Source organism: Malaclemys terrapin, chromosome 1 (genome assembly GCF_027887155.1).
Source record: "Malaclemys terrapin pileata isolate rMalTer1 chromosome 1, rMalTer1.hap1, whole genome shotgun sequence".
Classification (NCBI taxonomy): domain Eukaryota; kingdom Metazoa; phylum Chordata; order Testudines; family Emydidae; genus Malaclemys; species Malaclemys terrapin.
Window position 1 is genome coordinate 85,542,228 of NC_071505.1, and position 26,306 is coordinate 85,568,533.

The 26,306-nt window shown below is 41.5% G+C and overlaps 1 protein-coding gene across 2 annotated transcripts in view; it reads right to left on the minus strand.

The window, feature by feature from the left end:
* Window positions 1-26,306, minus strand: part of ANKS1B (ankyrin repeat and sterile alpha motif domain containing 1B) — a 758,955-nt gene that overhangs the window by 559,683 nt on the left and 172,966 nt on the right. For both annotated transcript variants that reach the window (XM_054028751.1, XM_054028742.1), the window contains exons 7-8: window positions 22,141-22,257; window positions 19,696-19,868 (exon numbers count right to left, since the gene is read on the minus strand). In XM_054028751.1, the coding sequence (XP_053884726.1) occupies window positions 19,696-19,868; window positions 22,141-22,257 (290 nt within the window). The remainder of the gene's footprint in view (window positions 1-19,695; window positions 19,869-22,140; window positions 22,258-26,306) is intronic.

Genomic DNA, 26,306 nt, shown 5'->3' on the forward strand with positions numbered 1-26,306 from the left:
CTCACAGTGCCACTTTACTGAAGTTGGGAAGTGTGTCTTGATGACTGTTCCAAAAAGCCAGCACATCCAGTTTCACATTGTCAGGGTTAGGCATGTAAGTAGTAAATTCCACTTTCAGATCTGAAATTTCATCTTTAATGACAAATGGTTGAAACACTCTGGCATAATGGTCATAGTCTGCCACAAAATTCACCTTGAGGAAGGGGTGCTACACTTAGATGACATTCCGAAAGGTAACTTCAGCACCAAACACTTCAGGGTTCAGATTATGGGCCACAGTTGTCTCCCATTTCTTGCTGAGCACTGTGTTGAAGATTTTGAACACTTTTTCGGTTTTCTCATGTTCCGGGGTTGGAAGGATTTCCAGAAACAGCTGGGTTTTCTCACCGTATGTTTCTCCTGCAGCTTTTGTACTAATTTCAGCTGAGATTTTGGTTACCAGGATCCAGTAAACATCTGTATTGGCAAACGTATTGGCAGTAGTCAGAGAAAACTCCAGTGTTTTCAACAATGAATATTACTTTGGTGTGCAAAATCTGGTTGTCATTTTGGTTATTTGCCAGTCTCTTCAAAGTTTAGAACCAACAAACTCAGAATGATCTAGGAAATCATCCACAGTCCACATTAGCACAGTCCACGCATTATTTACATGACAGGCAGCGAAGTACAAGCTCATCCACCGATGTAGCACAACAGGGATAGGTAATCGGCTGTCAGCTCTGCACTCATCTTGCACTCTGTAAAACAAAGACTTCAACTTGTTTGCATGCTTGAAAATGGTGCAGAATCCAATGATGCAAGATTTCACATCTTTCATTTCTTCTGTAGCAGTAGCTGGTGACAGAGCAACGTTAATCAGATGAGCAGGATAGGTAATATATAGCAGCTTCGGTTTCTGATTGAGTTTAATCTCCTGTGCAAACTTAGCCATGTAGGAAGCAGAATCTGTGTTAGTTGTAGCCACATATTCCCAAGTTTGTTGGTATGTCTCATACCTGTCAGTTATTGCTGCATTGACAAAACGAGTGTCAGCAAAGGGGATGAATGTCACATCAGCACAAACAATGTAGGTTTGTTCACTTTGAGATCAAGAAACAAAACCAAAAGACAAAGAATTGGGTGGTCCAAAGCATCAGGAGACTTGTTAAAAATTAGACTAGATGCCATATTTCCATCAATTCATTCCATCAGTTTATATACTAAAGCATCATTTTCTTTCAGATACTTACGAGTGAGGTTGTCTGCATTAGGACAAATTCACAAATTCATTGACACAATTGTGCTGTTTCTTCTTTTCATTAAAGCCCTGGCAAAAGCTCTTGATATTGACTGTTTATCCTGAAGCTCACTTTCTTCATTAAGCTTCTTGTGTTGCTTGCTCTCAACATGCTCCTTTATTCTGTCAGCGCAAGCATTGACCTCAATGCTGCAGTACTTGCAGCACAATGTGTCCTCTTCACTTCCGTCTTTACTTTTCTTGAAAAATTCTAAGCACTGATTTTCTTGTTGGTATTCAGGCATAGATTTGCATTTTTGCCACATGTTTACCTTATCTTTATCTGTAGAGAATGGATAGTTTAAATTCAGCACTACACTAAACAGATGCAAAAAAATAGGTGAGCAGCATCTCCTTGTGAGCAATCATAGTGCGATATGAACATTGTTTGATTTTCCAACCTCCGCCATGTGTGTGTTCTGTGTTTTACACTGCGGAACTGCTTCAGTCTCAGAGCTGTAGGACACAACAATTGCGTAAAGCATTAGCATTTAACAAAAATAAGCACCCCCAAAAATACTGAATGGATTCATAAATGGGTGTAAATCAGTAAAAAACAAACTCCTTTAATAAAAAAACTGGTAAATTATCAGTGAAAATCAGTAAAAATTGAAAACGCGGAACACTACTCATAGTGTAGGCATAGCCATAAACATACCTGAGTTAACTTTGATCTAGCTAGCTCGGATAGGGAGAGGTTACTCACTTTGTGCAGTAACTGGAGTTTTTTGAGATGAGTGTTCCTGTGGGTGCTCCACTTCAGGTGCACATGCACCATACGCCTTTGATTGGAGATTTCTGGTAGCAGTGCCCATTTGGCCCATGCATACACCCTATATATCTTTGTGCCCCATACCAAGGCTATATACGGCTGCGTAGGTGAACCGCTCTCAATTCCTTCTCTATTGCAAAGTCCCACAAAAGAAATTCCAAAGCAGAGGGGAGGAGAGCAGATAGTGGAGCACGCACAGGAACACAAATCTCAACGAACTCCTTTTACTGCACAAAGTGAGTAACCTCTCCTTCTTCTTAGGGTAGTATACTTGTGGGTGCTCCACTTCAGGTGATTTCCTAGCAGTAACCCTTAGGAGGCGGGGGGTTCAGAACAGAGTCTATCACAGAAGAAAGAACTGGACAGCTTTCTACAGCATCTGATCTTGCAAGATGAACCAAAGCATAATGAGTGGAAAACATACACTGAGGACCATGTTGCAGCCTGGCAGATTTCAGCAACTGGAACATCCTTGAGTAGGACTACAGATGTAGATTGTGGTATAGTAGAATGTGCAGTCACTCTTAAAGGAAGTGGAACCTCAGAAGACGCAAAACAAGCAATAATGCATCCAGCAATCCATTTAGAAAGTCTCTGCATGGAGGTAGAGGCTCCCCTACACCTATCTGCAATAGAAATAAAGACTTTAGGGTCTTCCTGAATGGCCTAGTTCTGTCCAAGTAAAAGGCTAATGACCTCTTAAGATGTAGTGTATGGAGGGCAGATTCCGGTGTATACTGATGCAGCTTAGGAAAGAAAACTGAAAGGTGAATAGTTTTGTTAATGTGAAACTCAGAAGAAACCTTAGGTACAAATTTTGGTTGGGTCAGAGTAATACCTTCTCCTGAAGAACACAGTAAATGGAGAGCCCGCCATTAGCCCCTCTATCTTCTCAACCCTTTGAGCAGAAGTGATGGCCACCAAAAAGGCTGTCTTCATAGACAGATGTAGCAGTGTGCACATACCTAGGGGTTTAAATGGCTGTTTCATGAGCTGGTTAAGAAAAAGGGTGAGATCCCAAAGCAGCATAGGGGTTTTAATCTGTGGAAAAAGATTCACATTCAGGAATCTCGTTGTAGTTGGATGAATGAATATCAATAAACCTTCTATTGGTACATGAAAAGCTGTTATTGCTGCTAAACGAACCTTGAATAGAACACATAGAAAAGAACTTTTCAATTCCAATGGGTAATCTAAGATTTTTCAAAGAGACAACTGAACAGATGTATCGTCTCCATTTCTGAAGGTAAGTGTGTCTTTTAGATTCCTTTCCTCTATTTAAAAGTACATTTTGTACTCCCAGTGAACAGGCTGCTTCTAGTGCTAAGAACCACATGCTTCTAGTTGCAGAATGTTCAGATTGGAATGAAGTGTCTGACCTGCATCCTGAGACACAGCCAAGGATTGGTTCGGAGTACAGACATCTGTTTGTTCAGACTGTGTTTGTTGGATACATAAAGTGTCCTGAGCCACCCATGGAGACATCAAAGATGCAACTGGCATTGTGTGTCACAAAAACATAATTTGTCGTGACTTCCAGCAGTTGCAGACATGTTCTTGCTGGAACTTCAAGACTAAGCTGAATTATTTGCATATGGTTCTTTAGAGCAAGGAACCTGTTGGGAGAGAGATACACTCTGTCTGTTATAGAATCCAGAAACGGTCCTGTAAAGAGTATTTGCTTAATAGGTGTCAAGATTGATTTCTCAAGATTTTTCTGAAGGCCTACACTTCAAAATAATGAAGTTATTGTTTGATCTGCAAATGACACTTCCTGATAAGACTGATCTTTGAAGAGCCAGTTGTCGAGGTAAGGAAAGACTGTTATTGCCAGATGTTGGAGGTAGACAGCTAGAACTGCCATGATTTTTGAGAATATGCTTGCAGAGGAAGACAGGTCAAAGGATAGTACCCAATACTGGTAATGATTATGATTGAAATGTGAAACAAAGAAATCTTACGTGAGAGGAATGAATCACTACGTGGAAGTAGGCATCTTTGAGGTCAAGGATCTCAAACCAATCCCCAGATTCCAGGTAGGGAATTACACTGGTCTACAATTTTTGAGAAGTTGTCTGCTTCAGAGATAAAATGTGCTATTTATTATGTATTTTGATGTGCTGAATTCAAATATGACAATTAAAACAACTGATTGGCTACTGTTCCTAAGATATTTAAGTTTTTACATTTTATATCTATGTATATTGTGTAGATAGTAGAGTTTTAATCATAAATTGTAAACCTAGGTCTTTTCATGTGTTTATGGTTGCTTTACATGATAATATTTCACCTGTCCTGTTTATGTAACACTTTACAAATCAGCAAAAGGGTTATATAAATAAAATGTATTATGAAACAAAAGGCAAAAAACTATTCTGTACATAGTTTAGTCCTATTCAGTGTCTACTCGGCGCTTCTTGGCTTGTCTCTTGTATTCATTAAATGGAGCATCTCTTGTCACTGTCCAGCAATAGTCTGCAAGCATTGATGGGCTCCATTTGCCCTGATAGCGTTTCTCCATTGTTGCAATGTCCTGGTGAAATGGCTCGCCGTGTTCATCGCTCACTGCTCCGCAGTTGGGTGGAAAAAAATCTAGAGTAGAGTGCAAAAAATTTATCTTTACTGACATGTTGCAACCAAGGCTTTTGTATGCCTTGAGGAGGTTTTCCACCAACAACCTGTAGTTGTCTGCCTTGATGTTTCCAAGAAAATTTATTGCCACTAACTGGAAGGCTTTCCATGCCGTCTTTTCCTTGCCACGCACTACATGGTCAAATGCATCATCTCGAAGAAGTTCACGCATCTGAGGACCAACAAAGACACCTTCCTTTATCTTAGCTTCACTTAACCTTGGAAATTTTCCACAGAGGTACTTGAAAGCTGCTTGTGTTTTGTCACTGGCCTTGACAAAGTTCGTCATCAGACCCAGCTTGATGTGTAAGGGTGGTAACAAAATCTTCCTTGATTCAATAAGTGGTGGATGCTGAACACTTTTCTTCGCAGGCTCCAATGACTGTCAGAGTGGCCAATATTTCTTGATGTAGTGGAAATCTCTTGCACAACTATCCCATTTGCAGAGAAAACAGCAGTACTTTGTGTATCCAGACTGCAGACCAAGCAAGAGAGCAACAACCTTCAAATCACCACAAAGCTGTCACTGATGTTGGTCATAGTTTATGCACCTCAAAAGTTGTTTCATGTTGTCATAGGTTTCCTTCATATTGACTGCATGACCAACAGGAATTGATGGCAAAACATTGTCATTATGCAGTAAAACAGCTTTAAGACTCATCTTCGATGAATCAATGAACAGTCTCCACTCATCTGGATCGTGAACGATGTTGAGGCTGCCATCACACCATCAATGTTGTTGCTGGCTACAAGATCATCTTCCATGAAGAAGAATGGGATAAGATCCTTTTGACGGTCATGGAACATGGAAACCCTAACATCACCTGCCAGGAGATTCCACTGCTGTAGTCTGGAGCCCAACAGCTCTGCCTTACTCTTGGCTAGTTCCAAATCCCTGACAAGGTAATTCAGTTCACCTTGTGTTATGAGGTGTGGTTCAGAGGAGGAGGATGGGAGAAAATGTAGGTCCTGTGACATTGATGGTTCAGGACCAGAAGTTTCATCCTCTTCCTCTTCCTCGTCTGACTCAAGTGAGAATGATTCTGGTGCATCAGGAACCAGCAGTCCTTCTCCGAGGGGTACTGGGCGTATAGCTGATGGAATGTTTGGATAATGCACAGTCCACTTTTTCTTCTTTGACACACCTTTCCCAACTGGAGACTCTATGCGGAAGTAACAATTGCTGGTATGATCTGTTGGCTCTCTCCAAATCATTGGCACTGCAAAAAGCATAGATTTCCTTTTCCTGTTCAACCACTGGCGAAGATTTGTTGCACAAGTGTTGCAGCATATGTGTGGGGCCCACCTCTTGTCCTGATCTCCAATTTTGCAGCCAAAATAAAGGTGATAGGCTTTCTTAACCATAGTGGTTATACTGCGCTTTTGTGATGCAAAAGTCACTTCACCACAAACATAGCAGAAGTTATCTCACTGTTCACACAAATACGAGGCATCTCTGCTCACTTTGGCTAAACAGAAATGTGTCCCTTTGCAAAATCAAACACTGACAAATAAGAGAGCACGACACTGTATGATTTCTAGAGCTGATATAGGGCAATTTGTTCAGCAGAGTGATGTAAGCTTCGTTATGATTGCATCATCCATGACTTCTAGGAATAACATGATGCAATTCATATCATGTATGACGCAATACCAGCTTCAGATTGCATCATTCATTGTTTTGCCTAAAAAGCAAGTACTGTCCAAACCCAGTCATAGATTTAGTCATAGATCCAGTCAAAGATGTAGTTTAGTCATTTCTGGTTTAAATTGAGATCCCTTCCCTTTATAACTCACTTATCCTCCGCCATTCCCAAGTCAAGGGTCGTATATACTGACCCAATAGCATATCTTGAAAACTAGAGCTAATCAACAATTTTAAGCATCATTTTCATTCTCAGTGACCCAGAATTAGTAAAGTTTGACTACATTTATTTCAGAAGCATTTGACACCATCCTGAATTTCAGATGTCTGACATGCTGTACTAAACCTACTACTAATAAAGACCTAGCTACTAATACTAACTACTAATATAAAGAGCAAACAGGCATACACTAAACTCTATCTCTGGCCAAGGTGGTTGAGGAGGAACTGAGAGCAGTTCACCTGTGCAGACCTATATAGCCTTGTTACGGGGCATGAGGATATGTAGGGTGGATATGTGTGGGCTGAACAGACACTGATACCAAAAATCTTTAGGATTTCAGATGGGATCATACTTGGGGCAGTTAACCCATCTTATTGCTTGTGCTGTTGTGGCTACATTTCGATTTTAGCATGCTAGCTTAGAAAAATTATACTCCAGCGCCAGTATAGACATAGGCAATATCAACGAAACTATGGCACTACAGGAGCAGTATGGGCTGAACAACCTTGCTCAGGACTGTGGGCATGTATTAAAGCTGCTAGCCTGTGCTGCTGTGACTTTTCTGCTATTATTCATGCTAGCTAGATCAAAGCTAGCTCAGATATGTCTATGCATACTCCAAGTCTCACCTCTGATTGCAGTGTAGACCTACCATTTGAGTGGCATTCATGTAGATGAAAATCAGACTGACTGTGCAAAAAGGAAACCACCACCATCAGCCCTATTTGGGTCTTCAGATGTAGAGATATTATGACACATAACAGGGAGAAGATAGTCCTTTTCTCTCTGTCAGCTGGATGAGACCACACTTGGAATATTGCATTCAAGTTCTAGATATCACAGAACCAGAAAATACAGGTAAGTAAAGTGAGTTTAAAGAAGAACAACAAAAAATATTAGAAAATTGGATTGATTTAAGAAAAAAGTGTCAGGAGCCACACCAGCTGCTGACCTGCTCCCTAACTAACTTTGCTTCTAGGCAACCAAACAGCACAGCTGCACTGCTTTGGAACTGATGGAGTAGCCAGAGCTCCTGACTGGCTGCTGGTTTGGCAGCTATACTTTTAAACCTGGCGCTCACCGCAGTTTAGTGACTGCTCAACATGTACTATGCCCTTGCCTGCCTCTGCTTTGTTCCAACTCCTGCTCCATCCTGCTTCCAGTCCCTGATCTGGCTTTGTTACAACCCTTGTTCCAGCCAATGATCCCCTCTGACTTCTGGCTTTGGTTCCCAGCTCTGCCTCTGTCTTATGACTCTGGTTTACCCTCCAGATCTGGCATTTGGCTTTTGTCCCTCCAATACTGACCCTTGGATTCTTCCTGGACTCTGCTCACTCTACATCCAGCTCTAACTAGTAGGCCAAATTCATGTTTCAACCACTAGGCCTGACTGCCCATGGCCTGGTTAGCTACAGAAAGAATATAAATAGAGCTAAAAGCTTAAATTATATATATGTGTGTGTGTGTGTGTACATTTATAATAATATAAATAGAGCTAAAAGCTTAAATAAGTGACAATTAGTCACCTAACAGTTTGCTAATATTTAAAGAGTATAATTATCAAGGATGAAGAGGAATTATTAGGGTAATATGGGGAAAGAGGAGGGTATTGCTAGAATCATGGAATGAAATTAAGAAAAGAGAAAGTTAGACTGAGTATCAAAAAATATGCTTGAAAATGAAATCTATCAGACCATGGAATGCCTCCAAGGGAAGTAGTGGAACTTCATTTCTTGGGACACATTACTGGACACAGTATAAGAAAACGTACTGCAAGGAATAATCCTGACCTGGCCACAGGCTCAACTAGAGGATCAAATAGGATCCTTCTTGCTCTAACATCTATAATTCTGTATCTCTGTTAATATGATACTTTTATTTCTTTTAATTGTACTCTTTCCCAGTCAGTGTCTGACCACTGTCCTGTTCTTATTACAGGTGTCCTTTACCTGCAAAAGAATTCCTGATTTGCAATTTCATCATGCCCAGGAAGCTATATTGACTACAATGTTCAACACTTCTGGAAATCTGGCTAATTGTAATGAGGTGCCTAAATATAGCCCCCAGAAAAAGCCAAGAACCACCAAAGTCGAGTTCAAATAATGGGTCAAGAGATATGAACAGCCTATATATTTAAGGGGACTATGAATAATTCAATCAACCATAATATTACAGTCCGTCATTGTGTTGTTTATGGAATTTCACATTACATAAAAACACATCAAGGTTATGCATTGAGTAGTTTGCAATATCAGTGGTTAAAATTCTAATTTGTGTGTGTGCACACACCCCACTTTTCAGCTGACTGCATGGATATGAAAGAATTAAGGACAGATTGGAGCAGACTATCTCAAAAGCAGTATGTGGCAGGATCAGGCAGCACAGTAGATTAATGAATTAGTCTTTCACCTATAGAGATTTAGGTTATGTGATAAATAAAAATAATAAAGATTGTCCCATATTAGATACCCATTTACCCATCAGACAGCTACTACAATATTTGAAACAAAAGTCAGTCTTTTATCAAGAAAGTAATAAATTGGAATAGGGAAAAGTGATGTAGTTCAGGAGTGAGATACAGTTTCAGAGCTGCATGAGGAAAGAGGTACAGCCCTTGCCCAAACCATGGTTGTCAGGCAGTAAAGATCCTGCAAAAAGCAATCTCCTTGCCCCAAGTTTCCTCTTGCTTTTTTGCCCAGCTGTTGGGGCCCTATCATTAGGATGCTGTCAATCTGGGAGAATAACCTGAAAGGGAAAGGAGTCCAAGAGAGCTGGCTGTATTTTAAAGAATCCTTATTGAGGTTGCAGGAAAAAAACATCCCGATGTGTAGAAAGAATAGTAAATATGGCAGGCGACCAGCTTGGCTTAACAGTGAAATCCTTGCTGATCTTAAACACAAAAAAGAAGCTTACAAGAAGTGGAAGATTGGACAAATGACCAGGGAGGAGTATAAAAATATTGCTCAGGCATGCAGGAGTGAAATCAGGAAGGCCAAATCACACTTGGAGTAGCAGCTAGCAAGAGATGTTAAGAGTAACAAGAAGGGTTTCTTCAGGTATGTTAACAACAAGAAGAAAGTCAAGGAAAGTGTGGGCCTCTTACTGAATGAGAGAGGCAACCTAGTGACAGAGGATGTGGAAAAAGCTAATGTACTCAATGCTTTTTTTGCCTCTGTCTTCACAAGCAAGGTGAGCTCCCATACTGCTGCACTGGGCAACACAGTATGGGGAGGAGGTGACCAGACCTCTGTGGAGAAAGAAGTGGTTCGGGACTATTTAGAAAAACTGGACGAGCACAAGTCCATGGGGCTGAATGCACTGCATCCGAGGGTGCTAAAGGAGTTGGCGGATGTGATTGCAGAGCCATTGGCCATTATCTTTGAAAACTCATGGTGATCAGGGGAGGTCCCGGTTGATTGGAAAAAGGCTAATGTAGTGCCCATCTTTAAAAAAGGGAAGGAGGAGGATCCGGGGAACTACAGGTCTTCAAGGAATCAATTTCTGAAGCACTTAGAGGAGAGGAAAGTGATCAGGAACAGTCAGCATGGATTCACCAAGGGCAAGTCATGCCTGACAAACTAATTGCCTTCTATGAGGAGATAACTGGGTCTGTGGATGAGGGGAAAGTAGTGGATGCGTTATTCCTTGACTTTAGCAAAGCTTTTGATACTGTCTCCCACAGTATTTTTGCCATCAAGTTAAAGAAGTATGGGCTGGATGAATGGACTATAAGGTGGATAGAAAGCTGGCTAGATCGTCGGGCTCAATGGATAGTGATCAACGGCTCCATATCTAGTTGGCAGCCGGTTTCAAGCGGAGTGCCCCAAGGGTCGGTCCTGGGGCCGGTTTTGTTCAATATCTTCATTAATGATCTGGAGGATGGCATGGACTGCACTCTGAGCAAGTTTGCAGATGACACTAAACTGGGAGGAGTGGTAGATACAGTGGAGGGTAGGGATAGGATACAGAGGGACCTAGACAAATTAGAGGATTGGGCCAAAAGAAACCTGATGAGGTTCAACAAGGACAAGTGCAGAGTCCTGCACTTAGGATGGAAGAATCCCATTCACTGTTAAAGACTAGGGGACCGAATGGCTAGGAAGCAGTTCTGCAGAAAAGGACCTAGGGGTTACAGTGGACGAGAAGCTGGATATGAGTCAACAGTGTGCCCTTGTTGCCAAGAAGGCTAACGGCATTTTGGGCTGTATAAGTAGGGGCACTGCCAGCAGATCGAGGGCCGTGATCATTCCCCTCTATTCGACACTGGTGAGGCCTCATCTGGAGTACTGTGTCCAGTTTTGGGCCCCACACTACAAGAAGGATGTGGAAAAATTGGAGGGAGTCCAGCGGAGGGCAACAAAAATGATTAGGATGCTGGAGCACATGACTTATGAGGAGAGGCTGAGGGAATTGGGATTGTTTAGTCTGCAGAAGAGAAGGATGAGGGGGGATTTGATAGCTGCTTTCAACTACCTGAAAGGGGGTTCCAAAGAAGATGGATCTAGACTGTTCTCAGTGGTACCAGATGACAGAACAAGGAGTAATGGTCTCAAGTTGCAGTGGGGATGGCTTAGGTTGGATATTAAGAAAAACTTTTTCACTAGGAGGGTGGTGAAGCACTGGAATGGGTTACCTAGGGAGGTGGTGGAATCTCCTTCCTTGGAGGTTTTTAAGGTCAGGCTTGACAAAGCCCTGGCTGAGATGATTTAGTTGGGAATTGGTCCTGCTTTGAGCAGGGGGTTGGACTAGATGACCTCCTGAGGTCCCTTCCAACCCTGATATTCTATGATTCTACGATTCTATGAATCTACAGGTAGCTAGGACCAGCAGGAGAAGTGAGAGTGAGAAATTAATGGTTTTATGTTTTATACCAGTTAGGTTTTTTCCTCTGCATACATTTAAACTTTACACTTTTAACTATTTATTTTTTTATTATACAAGTACTTGTCTTGAATAATCAACATATCAAAAATACTGTTATTAAAGTATATCATCACATTTATGAAAGAAAGGGATTGAAGTACTGGACGCAGTATGAAAATCTTGTGCATACATGTGTGGGAGTTGTAGCAGTTTCCTTGATACCACATTTCTGTTCTACGAATCAATAGATTCCATAGGCTACTAGGGTTGCCAACCCTCCTGGTTTTGCTGGGAGTCTCCTGGAATCGGGCTTTATCTCCTGGAGATTCCTGCAGCCAAACCGGGAGATGGGTCACTAACAGTCGGCGATGCTAAGGCAGGCTCCCTGCCTGCCCTGGCCCCTACCACTCCTGGAAGCAACCAGCACATTCCTGTGGCCCCCGCGGGGGGGGCCCTCCACACACTGTCCCTGCCTGGATCGCTGACTCCGCAGATCCCATTTTTGGCTGGGAACTCCAGCCAATAGGAGCTGCAGAGCAGCACTTGCAGGCAGCACACAGAACCCCCTGCCTGTCCCAGGGACCGCAGGTAAGCGCCTCCCAGATGGAGCCTGCACCCTGCACCCCTTCTGCATTCCAATCCCCTACCCCAGTCAGGAGTCCCCTCCTGCACCCAAACTCTCAGCCACAGCCTGAACCCCTCACCCTCTGCCACACCCCAACCCCCTTTCCCAGCCCTGAGCCCCCTCTTGCCCCCAAACTCCCTCCCAGAGCCTGCACCCAGCACCCCTCCTGCACCCCAACCCCCTACCCCAGCCCTGAGCCCCCTCCAGCATACAAACTCCCTCCCAAAGCTTGCACCCTGGCCCACACCCCCTCCTGCACCCCAACACCCTGCCCCAGGCTCAGCCCGGAGCCCCTCCCACACTCTGAACCCCTCTGCCCCAGCCCAGAGCCCTCACCCCCTCCTGCACTCCAACCCCTGCCCTAGCTCAGTGAAAGTGAGTGAGGGTGGGGGATAGCACGAGCAACGGAAGAAGGGGCAATGGAGTGAATGGGGCAGGGCCTCAGAGAAGGGGTGTGGCCTCAGGCAGGGGGCGAGGCAAGGGTGTTGGAGTTTGTGTGTGTAAAAGGGCTCGGCCGAGGCTCGTCCCTCCGCGGGGCTGTGGGGTAATCCACCGCCTCGCAATAGTTCACTATGGACCCAGGCCCTGGGTCAGGATGGGGCAGCACACAAACAGGAGCTCAGGCCCTTAGGCAAGGGCAGAGCCAATAGTTCAATAGAAGCCCAGGCCCTGGGGTCAGGGCGGGACAGCAAACAAACAGTCAGGAGCTCCTGGTTCTGAGCGTCTGGTGCAAGGGGAAGACTGCCACCTGTGAGTGGGGTGGCAGGGGGGACGCAGGCCCACCCACTCCACTGTGTCCCAACCCGGGGCCCTAGCAGTGGCAGAAGACTCACTGCTGTGTCAGTGGGGATCCTGACCGCAACACACTGACATTGGTTCTGGCAGTGCTGCAGCCAGACCCAGGATCGGCTGCCCCTGGGCTACTTCCAGACTCCCCCTCGTAAGGTACCTGGATTAGGGCGGTGTCCTTGGAGGTTTCCAGCACCATCGGTTCCTCCGGGTAACTGGCGAGGGATAGGCTCAGCTGCTCCTCAGGGTAGCTGGCCAGAGGTAGGCTTGGCTGGCCTGACCATTCCTCGGGTCGGCCGCAGCCTGCTGGCGTTTCCCACCCCGGAAGCTAGGCCTCAGGCATCTGGCCTCTCCGGCGGCTGGCTTTCAAGTGAGCTCTGCAGTTGGGCTTTTCTACTTCCTGTCCTGCACCGTGACCTCTGGGAGGTTGGGCGCAGGATCCACTGGCTCCACTCACGTTGGTGCTCGGGGAGGCTCGTCCCTCAGCCTGGCTGTGGGGTATCCCACCGCCTCACTACAGTGTGATTAGATGGTTGGCAACCCTATAGGCTACCCATATCAAACAAAACATACACACATAGTTCCAGGGCACTCACATGACTTATTTTTGATCTGGACAAAATTGCACTGTTTCTCCTTTCCTCTGTATTTTTTCTCTGCACTTGCTCTCACATAAGCATAGCTAAACAAATCCATTATTATACATACTGCACATTTTTATTTTGACTCTGGAGCTTAAAAATGTGAGCAGCAATATCAAGCCTGCACAGAAACTTGTATTGGTGTAAGCTATATATTAGAGTTTAAGGAAAGTGGCATCTAAACTGAAGCAATATACATACAGAAGGGGTGGGGGGAAAAATGTTGCGGTGTGCCTGTGTGGGTTTACATCCCTGTATCGGGTTTCTTGCTACATCCCTTTCTTCTGGCTCCCTGGAATACAAGTAGACATCCTTAGCTTCCCTTGGATTCATTTAGACTCCTTTAGCATCCACTTACTGATATGTAAGTTACTGTACACAACACCCCTAAATTTGTCCCTGCGATTTTAGCTTGCTTCTTATATACCTATGCTATTCATTTTTACTACATCAACAGAGTTTCTCATTAAAAGAAATAAAGATTTTTTTATTTCTAAGCAATTTGTCCAGCAAATTCTGTTTAAAAACCTATCACCTTAACACAGTAATGAAAAAAATTATAAGTTGAAAAATTCTTATATAAGATGGCTGCTTTTGTTCTTTAAAATACTGAGCCAGACTGCCATCTATTGGAAAATAAAGATTTTTAAAATTATACTGTCTCTAAGGAAAAGTGAAATACATCAGAAACTAGGAAATCTCATTGTCAAAGGCTGTCATTGGCACCAATCTATTCAATCATGCTTAAGATAGACTTGATTTTCTCCTAAAAGGAATGCTTGTACATGCAAAACCTGTTTACTTAGGCTACATATAGTGTGAAAGATTTGCCCTATGTCTTTTTCTACTCAAATTTCTATTATACATTTTCAAATAAGCATCAGTCCAGTGTTCCTTTCATTCCTTGTTGCTTAGTCAATCTCAATTATTCTTTGAGCAATTTCTTCCGATGCAAACATCGTGTTATCTGATAACTGTGACATGGACTTAGGTGCCTTTGTAGGGCAGTAAGGGAGTATAAATCCCTTCTAACTTATCTGCACATCCATCCAATGCTTACCTAGATGTAGAGTCTATATGGGGTTGTGGAGTGAAAATATACTCAACAGGGCTGCAATGCCCCAGTGAGAACCAATGGGCAGAAAGCAGTGTAGGGTAAGAACAGCCATGACTTCACCTATCACAACACACAGAGAAGGGAGTATGCTGTGTCTGACAACAGGCCAACCCAACATATTCCCCCTCCCTTGGCCAACACAGGAGCTCAGGGGGAACTGTGACTCAGAAGGGTGCCTTGGAGTTACAATTCTTTTTTGCAATTCCTCCTGGAAAGGCTCATTTGAACAACATCCCATAGTCAGGGTTTCAAATAAAGGCTCAAGAAGGCCATTAACTAGGTGAAGAGTGCTAGCAAGGAATTGCAAGCAACAACTTGTACTATGAATATTTTTGTGGTATATGAATTTAGATTAACAAATCAGTTGTTTTAATAGTTACTTTTAACTAATATTAAATCCAAAAAACTGCATTAAAAGAAAGTTAAGGGTGCAAAGTCAAGCACCCAAAGTTGGGAATATCTACAATTAAGCTGTAACTTTAATTTGGCCTTCTTGTGTGTATGCATTGTGATACAGTCTTTAATTAAGCACAAAATTAATCAAGGAACCAAAGGACATGAAGAGAAGAAATTCCTTAATTGCCCATACACCAATTCTAGGAGCCTGGGTAACAAACAAGAGGAATTGGAATTGCTCATTTATGAATATAAATTCTATCTAGTTGGGATTACTGAAACCTGGTGGGATGGTCTGCACAACTGGACTGTTAAAATCAATGGTTATAACCTAATTAGGAAGGATTGAGTGGCCAAAGGGGAAGGAGGAATGGCATTACTTGTTTCCAAATCATTTATAGCTCTGAAGAAAATTATCTTGAATGCTTTTGGAGCAATTTCTTAATAAATAAAGCAGAAGATTACTAGTTGGTGTCTACTACAGAACACCAAATCTCACTAGGGAACAGAGTGACTGCTTCCTTGCACATCTATCTACAACATATAGGATAAAAAGCTGTGTGATCATGGGGGAATTAAATATGAGTGACATATGCTGGAGGTCTCATGATGCCAGTACTAAAATATCATTGGAATTTCTAAACATAATAGATGACAACTTCCTAACTCAAAATGTGTTGAAACCAACACAAAGGAATTCTATATTAGACTTTGTTCTAACAGATAAAGAAGAAATTATCACAGAAAATTAATGGTAACTTAGGTACAAGTGATCATGACTTGATCAAATTTGAATTATATATGGTGCTTTAAGAGGGCCAATTTCACAAAGCTGAAAACAATTATGAGCCAAATAAGCTGTGTGGAAGAATTTACTCAGAAAAAATGTGAATGATAATTGGGGACTCATCCTATATAACTAACTTGATATCTTTTTTTGATAATAGTACAAATTTAGTTAATAAAGGTAACAGTGGTGATGCAATATACGTAGACTTCTCTAAGGCATTTCACTTTATACAGCATGACATTTTGTTAAAAAAGCTAGAACGATATAAAATTAACACTGCACACATTACATGGATTAAAAACTGAGTAGCTGATAGATCTCAAATGTAGTTGTAAACAGGGAATTATCATTGAAGGTGCTTGTTTCCAGTGGCATCCCACAGGGATCAGTTCTTGGGCCTATGCTATTTAACATCTTACCAATGACCTGGAAGAAAACATAAAATCAGCTGATAAAGTTTGCAACTGACACAAAAATTGAGTGAGTGGTAAATAATAAAGAGGGCAGGTCACTGATTCAAAGCGATCTGGATCATTTGGTAAACTGGGAGCAAGCAAACAATATGCATTTTGATGTGGTTAAATGTATGCATCTAGGAACAAAGAATGTAGGCCATACTTACAGGATGGGGGATTCTATCCTAGGAAGAGGTGACTCTGAAAAAGACTTGGGGGTCATGGTGGACAATCAGCTGAACATGAGCTCCCACTGTGATACTGTGGCCAGAAGGGCTAATCTGATCATCAAGTAGGAATAAAGAGGTTATTTTACCTCTATATTTGGGACTGGTGTGACTGCTGATGAAATACTGGTGCCCACAATTCAGGAAGGATGTTGATAAATTGGAGAGGATTCAGAGAAGAGCCACAAGGATGATTAAAGGATTAGAAAACATGCCTTATACTCACAGACTTAAAAAGCTCAATCTATTTAGCTTAACAAAGGGTAAGGAATAACTTGATTACAGTCTGTAAGTACCTACATGGGGAACAAATATTTAAAAATGGGCACTTCAATCTAACAGAGAAAGATATAACATGATCCAATGCCTGGAAGTTGAAGCTAGACAAATTCAAACAGGAAATAAGGCATAGGTTTTTAATGGTGAGAGTAATTAACCATTGGAACAATTTGCCACAGTAGAGTCTCCATTACTGACAATTTTTAAATCAAGACTGGATGATTTTCTAGAAGATCTGCTCTAGAAATTATTTGGGGGAAGTTCTCCGGCCTGTGTTATACTAGAGGTCAGACTAGATCACAATGGTCCCTTCTGACCTTGGAATCCATGAATCTATATGAACACTGGGGACAAAGTGCTCCCAGACTGATTGGCAGCCAGGGAGAGACTGAGTGGACTGACACCTTATGAATTACAATTACCTGGCAATTACAGGTGAGTAAGCCTAATTTCAGTACCAGGCAAATTGGTTGAAACTATAGTAAAGAACAGAATTATCAGAAACATAGATGAACATGATTTGTTGGGGTAAATCAATATGTCTTTTGTAAAGGGAAATCATGCCTCACCAATTATTAAAATTCTTTGGGGACGTCAGCAAGCATGTGCACAAGGGCGATCCAGCTGACATAATGTACTTGGACTTTCAGAAAATCTTTGACAATGTCCTACACCAAAGGCTCTTAAGCAAAGTAAGCAGTCATTAGACAAGAGGGAAGGTCTTCTCATGGATCAGTATCTGGTTAAAAAACAGAAAACCAAGGGTAGAAATAAGTGGTTGATTTCCACATTGGAGAGTGGTAAATAGCAGGGTCCCCCAAGAACCTATACTGGGACCTGTGCTGTTCAACATATTCAGAAATGATCTGGAAAAGAGGGCTAACAGTGAGATGGCAACATTTGCAGAGTATACTAAATTACTCAAGACAGTTATGTTCAAAGCTGACTGCAAAGAGTTACAAAGGGATCTCACAAAACTGACTAAGCAACAAAATGGCAGATAAAATTAAATGTTGATAAATGAAAAGTAATGCGCATTGGAAAACATAATCCCAACTATGCATACAAAATGATGGGGTCTAAATTAGCTGTTACCAGTCAAGAAAGAGATACTGGAGTCATTGTGAATAGTTTCCTGGAAGCATCTGCTCAATGTGCAGCAGCAGTCAAAAAAGCTAACAGAGTGTTAGGAACCATTAGGAAAGGGATAGATACTAGGTCAGAAAATATCATAATGCCACTATATAAATCCATTGTATGCCCACACCTTGAATACTGTGTGCAGTTCTGGTCGCCCCATCTTAAAGAATATATATTAGAATTGGAAAAATACAGAGAAGGGCAACAAAATTGATTATGGGTATAGAACACTTCCAGATGAGGAGAAATTACAAAGACTAGGACTGTTCATTTTAGAAAAGAGAAGAACTAAGGGATAATATGATAGCAGTCTCTACAATCATGAATGGTGTGGAGAAAGTGAATAGGAAAATGTATTTACTCCTTCACATAACACAAGAACCAGGGTCACCCAATGAAATTAATTGGTTTAAAACAAACATAAGGAAGTACGTCTTCACACAATGCACAGTCAAACTGTGGAACACATTGCAGGGGATGTTGTGAAAGCCAAAAGTATAACTGGGCTCAAAAAAGGATTGGGTAGGTCTATGGAGGCTAGGTCCATCAATGGCTATTAGTCAAGATGGTCAGGGGCACAACCTCATGCTCTGAGTGTTCCTAAACCTCTGACTGCCAGAAGCTGGGAGTGGACAACAGGGGATGGATCACCTGATAACTGCCCTGTTCTATTCATTCCCTCTTAAGCATCTGGCACTTGCAACTCTTGGAAGCCAGGAAACTGAGCTAGATGGACCATTGGTCAGACCCAGTATGGCCATTCTTATATTGTTATGAATCTGAAATGGAGCTGACAGCTGAAGAGAGAACAGCAGCCCATTAGGGTAAAGAGACTTTTTCCCACAGGAAACTGAAGCAGGGCAGTATTATAGAACAGCCACTACGTCCTCCAAAGCCTCCTGCCTCCAAGGTATGATATTGTTTATCAAATTAGCCCATCAAAGGGATACCACTGCCTAGTAAAGTGAAAGAAAATCTGTTTCAGTATATTTTGTTTGTATTTACCTTTGTATTTACCATAGCTGTTAAAATTCTTATATTAGAACTGTATTATCTGAAGGTGGCAGCTGACTTTGTTTCCTTTGAGAACACAAATGGCCCAGTTCAGCAACCTTATTCCATGAGTAGTCCCACTGATTTTACTCAATGAGTAGGGTACAATTCAATATAAATAACTGTGGCAGAATCAGGTTTAAAGGAAGCAATCTTGTTACTGTACAATAAGAAACTAATCCTGGGAGCCTTTATTCACAGGAATAGTCCTATTTAAGTCAAATTCCTATCTAAAATCATTGAAGTCAATGGCTACTAATGTCAATAAAGAGGTACAGTACCAGATCCTATTCCTTTAATGCTATTAATTCCTTTGCATACATATATTTTTAATCCTATATGAGGATGGAGTTGAAGATGCTCAGCATCTTACAGGACTGAGTACTTTGTGCATGGTCCTGTGAGCACTTAGTACTAGGTATAATAGTTGATTGACTTCAGAGGTATTCCTCACAATAGAAAGCTCTATGCTCTGTTGTAACTATTTGCAGGATGCAGCCTATGAACTAGACTATAAACCCTCTACTCACATTGGCGAGCAGTTTCTCACCAAAATGGTGCCACTGAAGTCATTGTGTGAGTAACTGCTCACCAGTAAGGAGTTCATAATCTGCTCCTATATTTGTAAGACACACACACTATATACTTTTACAGATACTTAGGTTTCTTATATCAGTCTTCTTTATATTACTTCCTTTTTTAAATTCTTAAATGTACAATAAGTAATGTAAAATAAAATTGAAAAAGTTAATTTGATATCCCACCTTACTTACTATAAGTTTAGTTTGGATTCCATTGCTCATAAATTCTTCTTCTGATATCTTACTAAAATTGTCCAGATAGTGGTCTGATATTGTATGACACAGATCTTCAAAAGAATATTCTTTTTCTTGGCACAGTTTGATTTCATCTAAGAGCTTTGATAACTCTCCAGTCACAGCTTCACCTTTTAAAAAATAGATATAATTAGTCAGAATAATTAGAATTTAAGGGGGATTTTTGTTGCTAAAAAGTAATGCAAAACTTTTGAATCTTGGGGTAGATATAATGGTACTAAGACTATTCCTTACATTGCATCCTTATAGTCTATATCTTGACTCTGACAGACAACCCTGAATAAAGGATAGTGTAATGGAGCCATCAGACGAGCACTGAGAGGCAGATATAACTTAGATAATTTTTTCACATCTTAGCTCATCCTCTGCTTTCCCCTGTACACTGTGTGCCACTGTGGATGGGGCATTGGCCATGACTCCACCTTCTCTCTGCCCTCTAAACCTGAAAAACTGCAGCTAGTGAAGAATGCCAACATTCATCTCTAGACTGGGGAACCTGCTATAACCACACAAAATGCTTTGCATTGGTTACCTGTTTATATCTGTGGGCAATTAAGGTGTTGGCTAGGTTCTATAAGACTCCGTCTGTCCCTGGGATCAAACTCTCTGGGATTTGTGACAAGATGTTTTCAGTGAAAAACAATAATACTAGAACCTGCTCCCTCTAGCAGTCTACCAAAAATCCAAATTTGGTGAGTTTCAGGGTATTGCAGGATTAAGGGTCTGGTTATTAAATTCTTTACTTTGAAGATGTTATTCCTTTGTTAATGGCTGCCTTTAGTGATGCAAGGTCCACAGCTGATGAGGCAATGGGGACCATGAATTAATTAGGGCCAGCCAGATTCTAATATTCTTACTCACATTGAATAGCACTTTATTCTGAAAGTAGTCCATTGAAATCAGTACGACCACTTCCAGATTAAGGTGCTATTCAGCATGAGTACATACAGGAGCTGTATGTTAAATTCTCCCATTTGGCTTTGAAAATCCATGGACTTTCTATATTCAAAACTCCCATTAACACAATGGGATTTTTTTGCACAAAAATTATGGGTAGAACATGGTTCAGAATCAGGATTTTTAATCCTTCATATTTCATTTTCTGATTAGAAAACAGAAGTTAATAAAAATACATGTTGTAATAAAGAAAATAAGATGAAAATTAGAGAGATCACTATTAAAAACATTTTAAAACCATGTCTCTGTGCCTTTTTTTAAAAGTCCAGTTAAAGAAACTAAACAAACAAAATTAATCATTTTTCTTACATTATTCACATCCTGAATGTGGAAACAAAAAATGTAAGACCAAGATCTTACTATTAACAAGAAAGGAAACTTTATGCTTAAATTTGTATTAATTAATGTCAGGTCACATTCTAATATTCTCTTTTGTTAAATAGAACCTTACTCTAGGAATGATCCCACTGAAGTCAAAGGGGCTACTTGTGGAGTAAGGTACTACTCAACATGACTAAGAATATCAGAATCTGGTCCTCAGGAGTAAGTTGAGTTTTCTGGTGGGTCTAGATCCTTCTTGTAGGGGAAGAAAGCAGTAAAAGTGAAAAGATGAAGCTTTATTGCTAGAGAGTACTTTGGAATTTCACTTAGGGGAATGTTTCTTTTTGGAGTCACAAGAGCCAGGCTTAGGGTTGTTTCTACCAGAGTTATGGGGAGCATCTACAGCAGGGATATTTCTAAACAGAGAGTGGAAGGGCATCATAACAGGAGAGCTCTTAACTGTGGAAGAGGATGAGGGGGAAGGGAAGTATTAAACTCTGGTCCTGTGCAGTGTGTGTGAGTGTGTAACCTGAGGAGAAACCACCCAGGGACCACAGTAATGGTTATGGTACAAGAAAGTCATGGTGTAAAAGTTCTCTGCATGGAGAATGGGAGTGCATCATATAAAAGTGATCTTTACGGGGAGGGGGGAATAAAGGGGAAGCTAGCTGTATGGGAGAGAAAGAATAAACTGTGTTGGGCACTTAAAGGGGAAGTGCCAGCAGAGCCCTGTAGCACAGAGAGCATGTTTCTATTTTGCTTTGGTGTGAAAGTTGTACCTTAACATTAAACAAATTAAAAAGAGATAAGACAGACTCATTATAATGTATTATGGTCCATTAGTAGCTCTTTACTTCCTACATAACACTCATTATGGTATATACTGCAAATATTAGAAAATCAGCTATTCTATTTATTGGAGTGTGGAGGCAAACTCATTAGTCTCCCTGAGGAATAAAGCTTCTTAATCTCAATATCTTCCTTTATTTCCTCTCTCTCTAATGTATATTAGTATAAAATGAACTCTTATTAGTAATATAAAATATATTATTAGAGAGAGAATCTTTGGCATAGGTTCTGCAGTCATAAAACAGAAATATTTACTTGTAGTCATTTGTGATGGAGAAACTTCTGGGGATAAAATGCAAGACTGATGTTCTGGCACTAGGCATTCCTGTGTGGGTTCCTCCAAAATGGTTGCATTTCCTGTTTTTATGTATTCTGTAATTAAAAAGACACACACACACCACAACTCTTAAATTCATAATTTTTCCAACCAAAAATATGTTAACTTTTTTCTCATGAAAAGGTATTTCTATTTTTCATTTTCCCATGCATAATCATTCACAAATGACTGCTGTGCAGTGTTATTTATTTTAAATATTGTAAAGAACAGGGGCGGCTCCAGGCACCAGCGCACCAAGTGCGTGCCTGGGGCGGCAAGCTGTGGGGGGCAGCCTGCCGATTGCCGTGAGGGCGGCAGTCAGGCTGCCTTCGGCGGCATGCCTGCGGGAGGTCCATTGGTTCTTCGCTGCCTTTGGCGGCAATTCGGCAGTGGGTATGCCAAAGGCGCAGGACCGGCGGACTTCCCTCAGGCATGCTGCCAAAAGCCGCCTGACTGCCGTGCCTGGGGCAGCAAAGTACATAGAGTGGCGCTGGCAAATCATCTCTTTCTGTATTTAAAATGCACACATCAAATGCTCTATTCTATTATTATTGTTGAAAGACATTTTTCAATCTTTGTTTTTTAAATTGCTATTTATTTTTATTAAAATAAGCTAATGAATGTAAAAAAAAATTATTGCTTATTAACACTTTGGGGATCAAATAGACCATGTTACATGCACATGCATGCACAACATCCTCCTAAACTTTATTTTAGCTGGCAGTCTAGAAAATGCAGTATTCTAAAGGTTAACTCCTTGATTTGATCCATACCCTTTCCATCTTCAATTCTCTCCTCAAGTCTCAACTCTGCTGCAATGCTTATGAGAGATCAGCCAGTTTATTATAGCTAGAATGATGATCAGATGTGCAAATGTACATATTGTATATATTTGATTGTCTTAATACATGTTTGTACACTGCCTAGCACAATGAGATACTGATCCTGAATGGGGCCTCTCTGTGCTATTGTAATACAAACATTAAATAAGAACAATACATAATAAGTTAACTTGTGCTACATGACTTCATTTTTCTAAGTGATTCAGTTTAGACAAAGATAGTTTAGACTTAGTTTAGACAAAGATATTTTGACTCCTCACCCTTTTGGTTTCATGTTATCTGCTTATGCAGATACACTAATAACAAGAGGAGATAATTACACATATTGTAACATATAGAAGAGAGCCACAAGAGGTTAACTCACTGGTATCTCACTTGTAATGTGGGCAGTTATTCTATAAATCAATAATGGCTTATTTCCTTGACAGTGAAATCTTCCCAAGCTATTTAAAATCCATTGTCAACAACATATTAATTTAGCCTGGTTATGAAAATTAGTAATAACAACAACAACAATAATAATAATATAAATAATAAAACCCAACATTAAAAGTAACCCTCTGAGGCAAAGACTGGGATTAGCAAGGAAATAATATACGCCAAGTAAAGCATCTTATCTTTCAGAATTCTTTGAAGATTTTTACATGTGTATGTTTCTTGGGTGACATTTATAAACTCTCTTGACTAGCTGGACTGTCATATGTTCCCCTTTCTTTATAGACTGAAGGTGTGATGGGGTATACAAACCCCGCAGTGGGCAACAAGGAGTTAAGGGCTGCTCTGGGGTCAGCCTGCCCTGCCCTGTCACTGGCAAGAGATGCACAAACTGGAGGAGGAGTAAAAAGGGAGCAGAAAAGCTCACTTGTGGTCAGACCAGGGAAGAGAAAAGATATATAAATTGCAGCTTATGAGAAAAGGGCTGAGGGAAGACAAAAGCTCTCCCCTCAACAACTGCCTGAAGGTCCCTCCCTGATGGAAGAGACGACCTGCTTCTGTTATGCCCAGAGAGGGAGGCATTCCTCCCCCGCCCCATCTACCGATCAAGTGTCGGCTTCCTCTGTTTTGTTTATGGAATCCCCAGAAGCGGAGAGACTTGGAACTGATATGGCTGTAGGGCCAGGGCATGAGAGAAGGCAGACACCACCCCAAGAGGGAGAGAACTACTATGCCATGCCCGGATGTTCAGAGGTACCAAGTGATCAGCTGTCCCCCTTCACAGCCTCCTGTTACAGATTGTGAACTTTGGACAATAGGGGATGGTAGGAAAGTGGCACAGGGAGGGCAGCTTTAAGGTGCTCCTGGGTGTTAGACCTGCCTGTCGCCTTCACAGGGCCCTGGGCCAGAGCCTGATGGAGTGGGAGGCCCAGGCTCCCCTACCAAACCCTCCCTCTGCATATCAAAAGGCCTAAGGCCTGACCAAGTGAAGACCATCACAGTGGGAAACATAACAAGTGATAATACACTCTGAAATCCATCTTGATAGTCTCTGTGTAGAAAGAGTGGATCCCTTAGATCTGTCCACAATGGAGATAAATAGTCTAGGAGACTCCTTAGGTAGGAATTTAGGGTGTGGACATAGGGAAACTCTGTCCTTAAAGAATACTGTAAGGGAGGATCAGCTATCAACACCCTGATTTCTCTAACTCTGAGAGCTGATGTAATGGCTATTATCAAGGCAATCTTCCCAGACAGGTTCAGTAAGGAACAGATTCCCATTGGTTCAAATGGGGGTCTTGTGAGACCTCTGAAAACTAGATTAAGATAATAAACTGAAGTGGGAGTCTTTACTTAAGGGAAGAGGTTCTTCAGTCCTCTAATGAACCTTACAGTTGTAAGGTGAGAAAACACTGAGATCCCTTCCACTAGAGAATGAAAAACTGTTATCACAGCCAAATGAACCTTGATTAAGCTACTTGGTAAACCTGTTTTATTCAGTTGTAGCAGCTAATCCAGGATAAGTGAAAGTGAAGAAGATTCAGGTGCAAGTTGCTGACTTTCACACTACTCCGGTTTGAATAAGGACTGGGAATGGCTGAGCCATTACAAACATTGACTCTATCTCCCCTTGTAAGTACTCTCACACTTCTTATCAAACTGTCTGTACTGGGCTAGCTTGATTATCACTTCAAAAGTTTTTTTTCTCTTAATTAATTGGCCTCTCAGAGTTGGTAAGACAACTCCCACCTGTTTATGCTCTCTGTATGTGTGTATATATATCTCCTCAATATATGTTCCATTCTATATGCATCCGAAGAAGTGGGCTGTAGTCCACGAAAGCTTATGCTCTAATAAATTTGTTAGTCTCTAAGGTGCCACAAGTACTCCTGTTCTTCTTTTTGCGGATACAGACTAACACGGCTGTTACTCTGAAACCTGACACTAATAGTTAAATCTTTTCCACTTCTGAAAGTAAATATTATGGGTAACTTCTTTTCTGCTGTTTAAAAATACCTGCTGTACCTCTTCCGAACAGGTAGATTCTATCCCTGCAAACCACTGAGGAGCCACACCTGGAAACTGAGAATGTATAGGTTGGGATGAAGTACTTGGCTGACATCCTGGTAGAGGAGACAAGGGATGCACAGAAGATTGATTGCCAGACATGGAGACAATTTAAACAAGTAAGGGTACCATGTTTGTTTTAGCCATGTTACGACTATTAGGATAACCCTGGTTTTATCCTGCCTGATCTTGTTCATCACCCTTAAAATTAGAGGCATTGGGGGAAACATGTAATACAGACCCTTCAACCAAGATAAAAGGAAGGCATCCCCCAGGAAATTGGGGTCTCAATCCCCTCTTGAACAGAACAGATGGCACTTCTTGTTTGTGGCAGTGGCGAAGAGGTCCACTTGTTCAAAATATATCATCTAGTATTCATGGATCCAATTCCCATTTGTAGTCCTGGGAGAAGTGCTAGCTGAGAACACTGGCCAGGGGAGTTTTGCACTCCGGGAAGGTATATTGCTGAAATGTGAATGTGATGGACTATGCACCTATTCCATATCTTTACCGCTTTGACACACAGAGAGGCGGATCTTGCTCTGCCTTGCCTGTTAATATAAAACATGCAGGCTACATTGTCTGCCATGATTTTGATAGACTTTCCTGTAATGAGAAGCTGAAAATGAAGACAGGCACTCCTGACTGCCATTCATTCCAATAGAAACTAAATGAATTCTTTGCTTCAGTCTTCACAGCTGAGGATGTTAGGGAGATTCCCAACCCTGAGCTGTCCTTTGTAGGTGACAAATCTGAGGAAT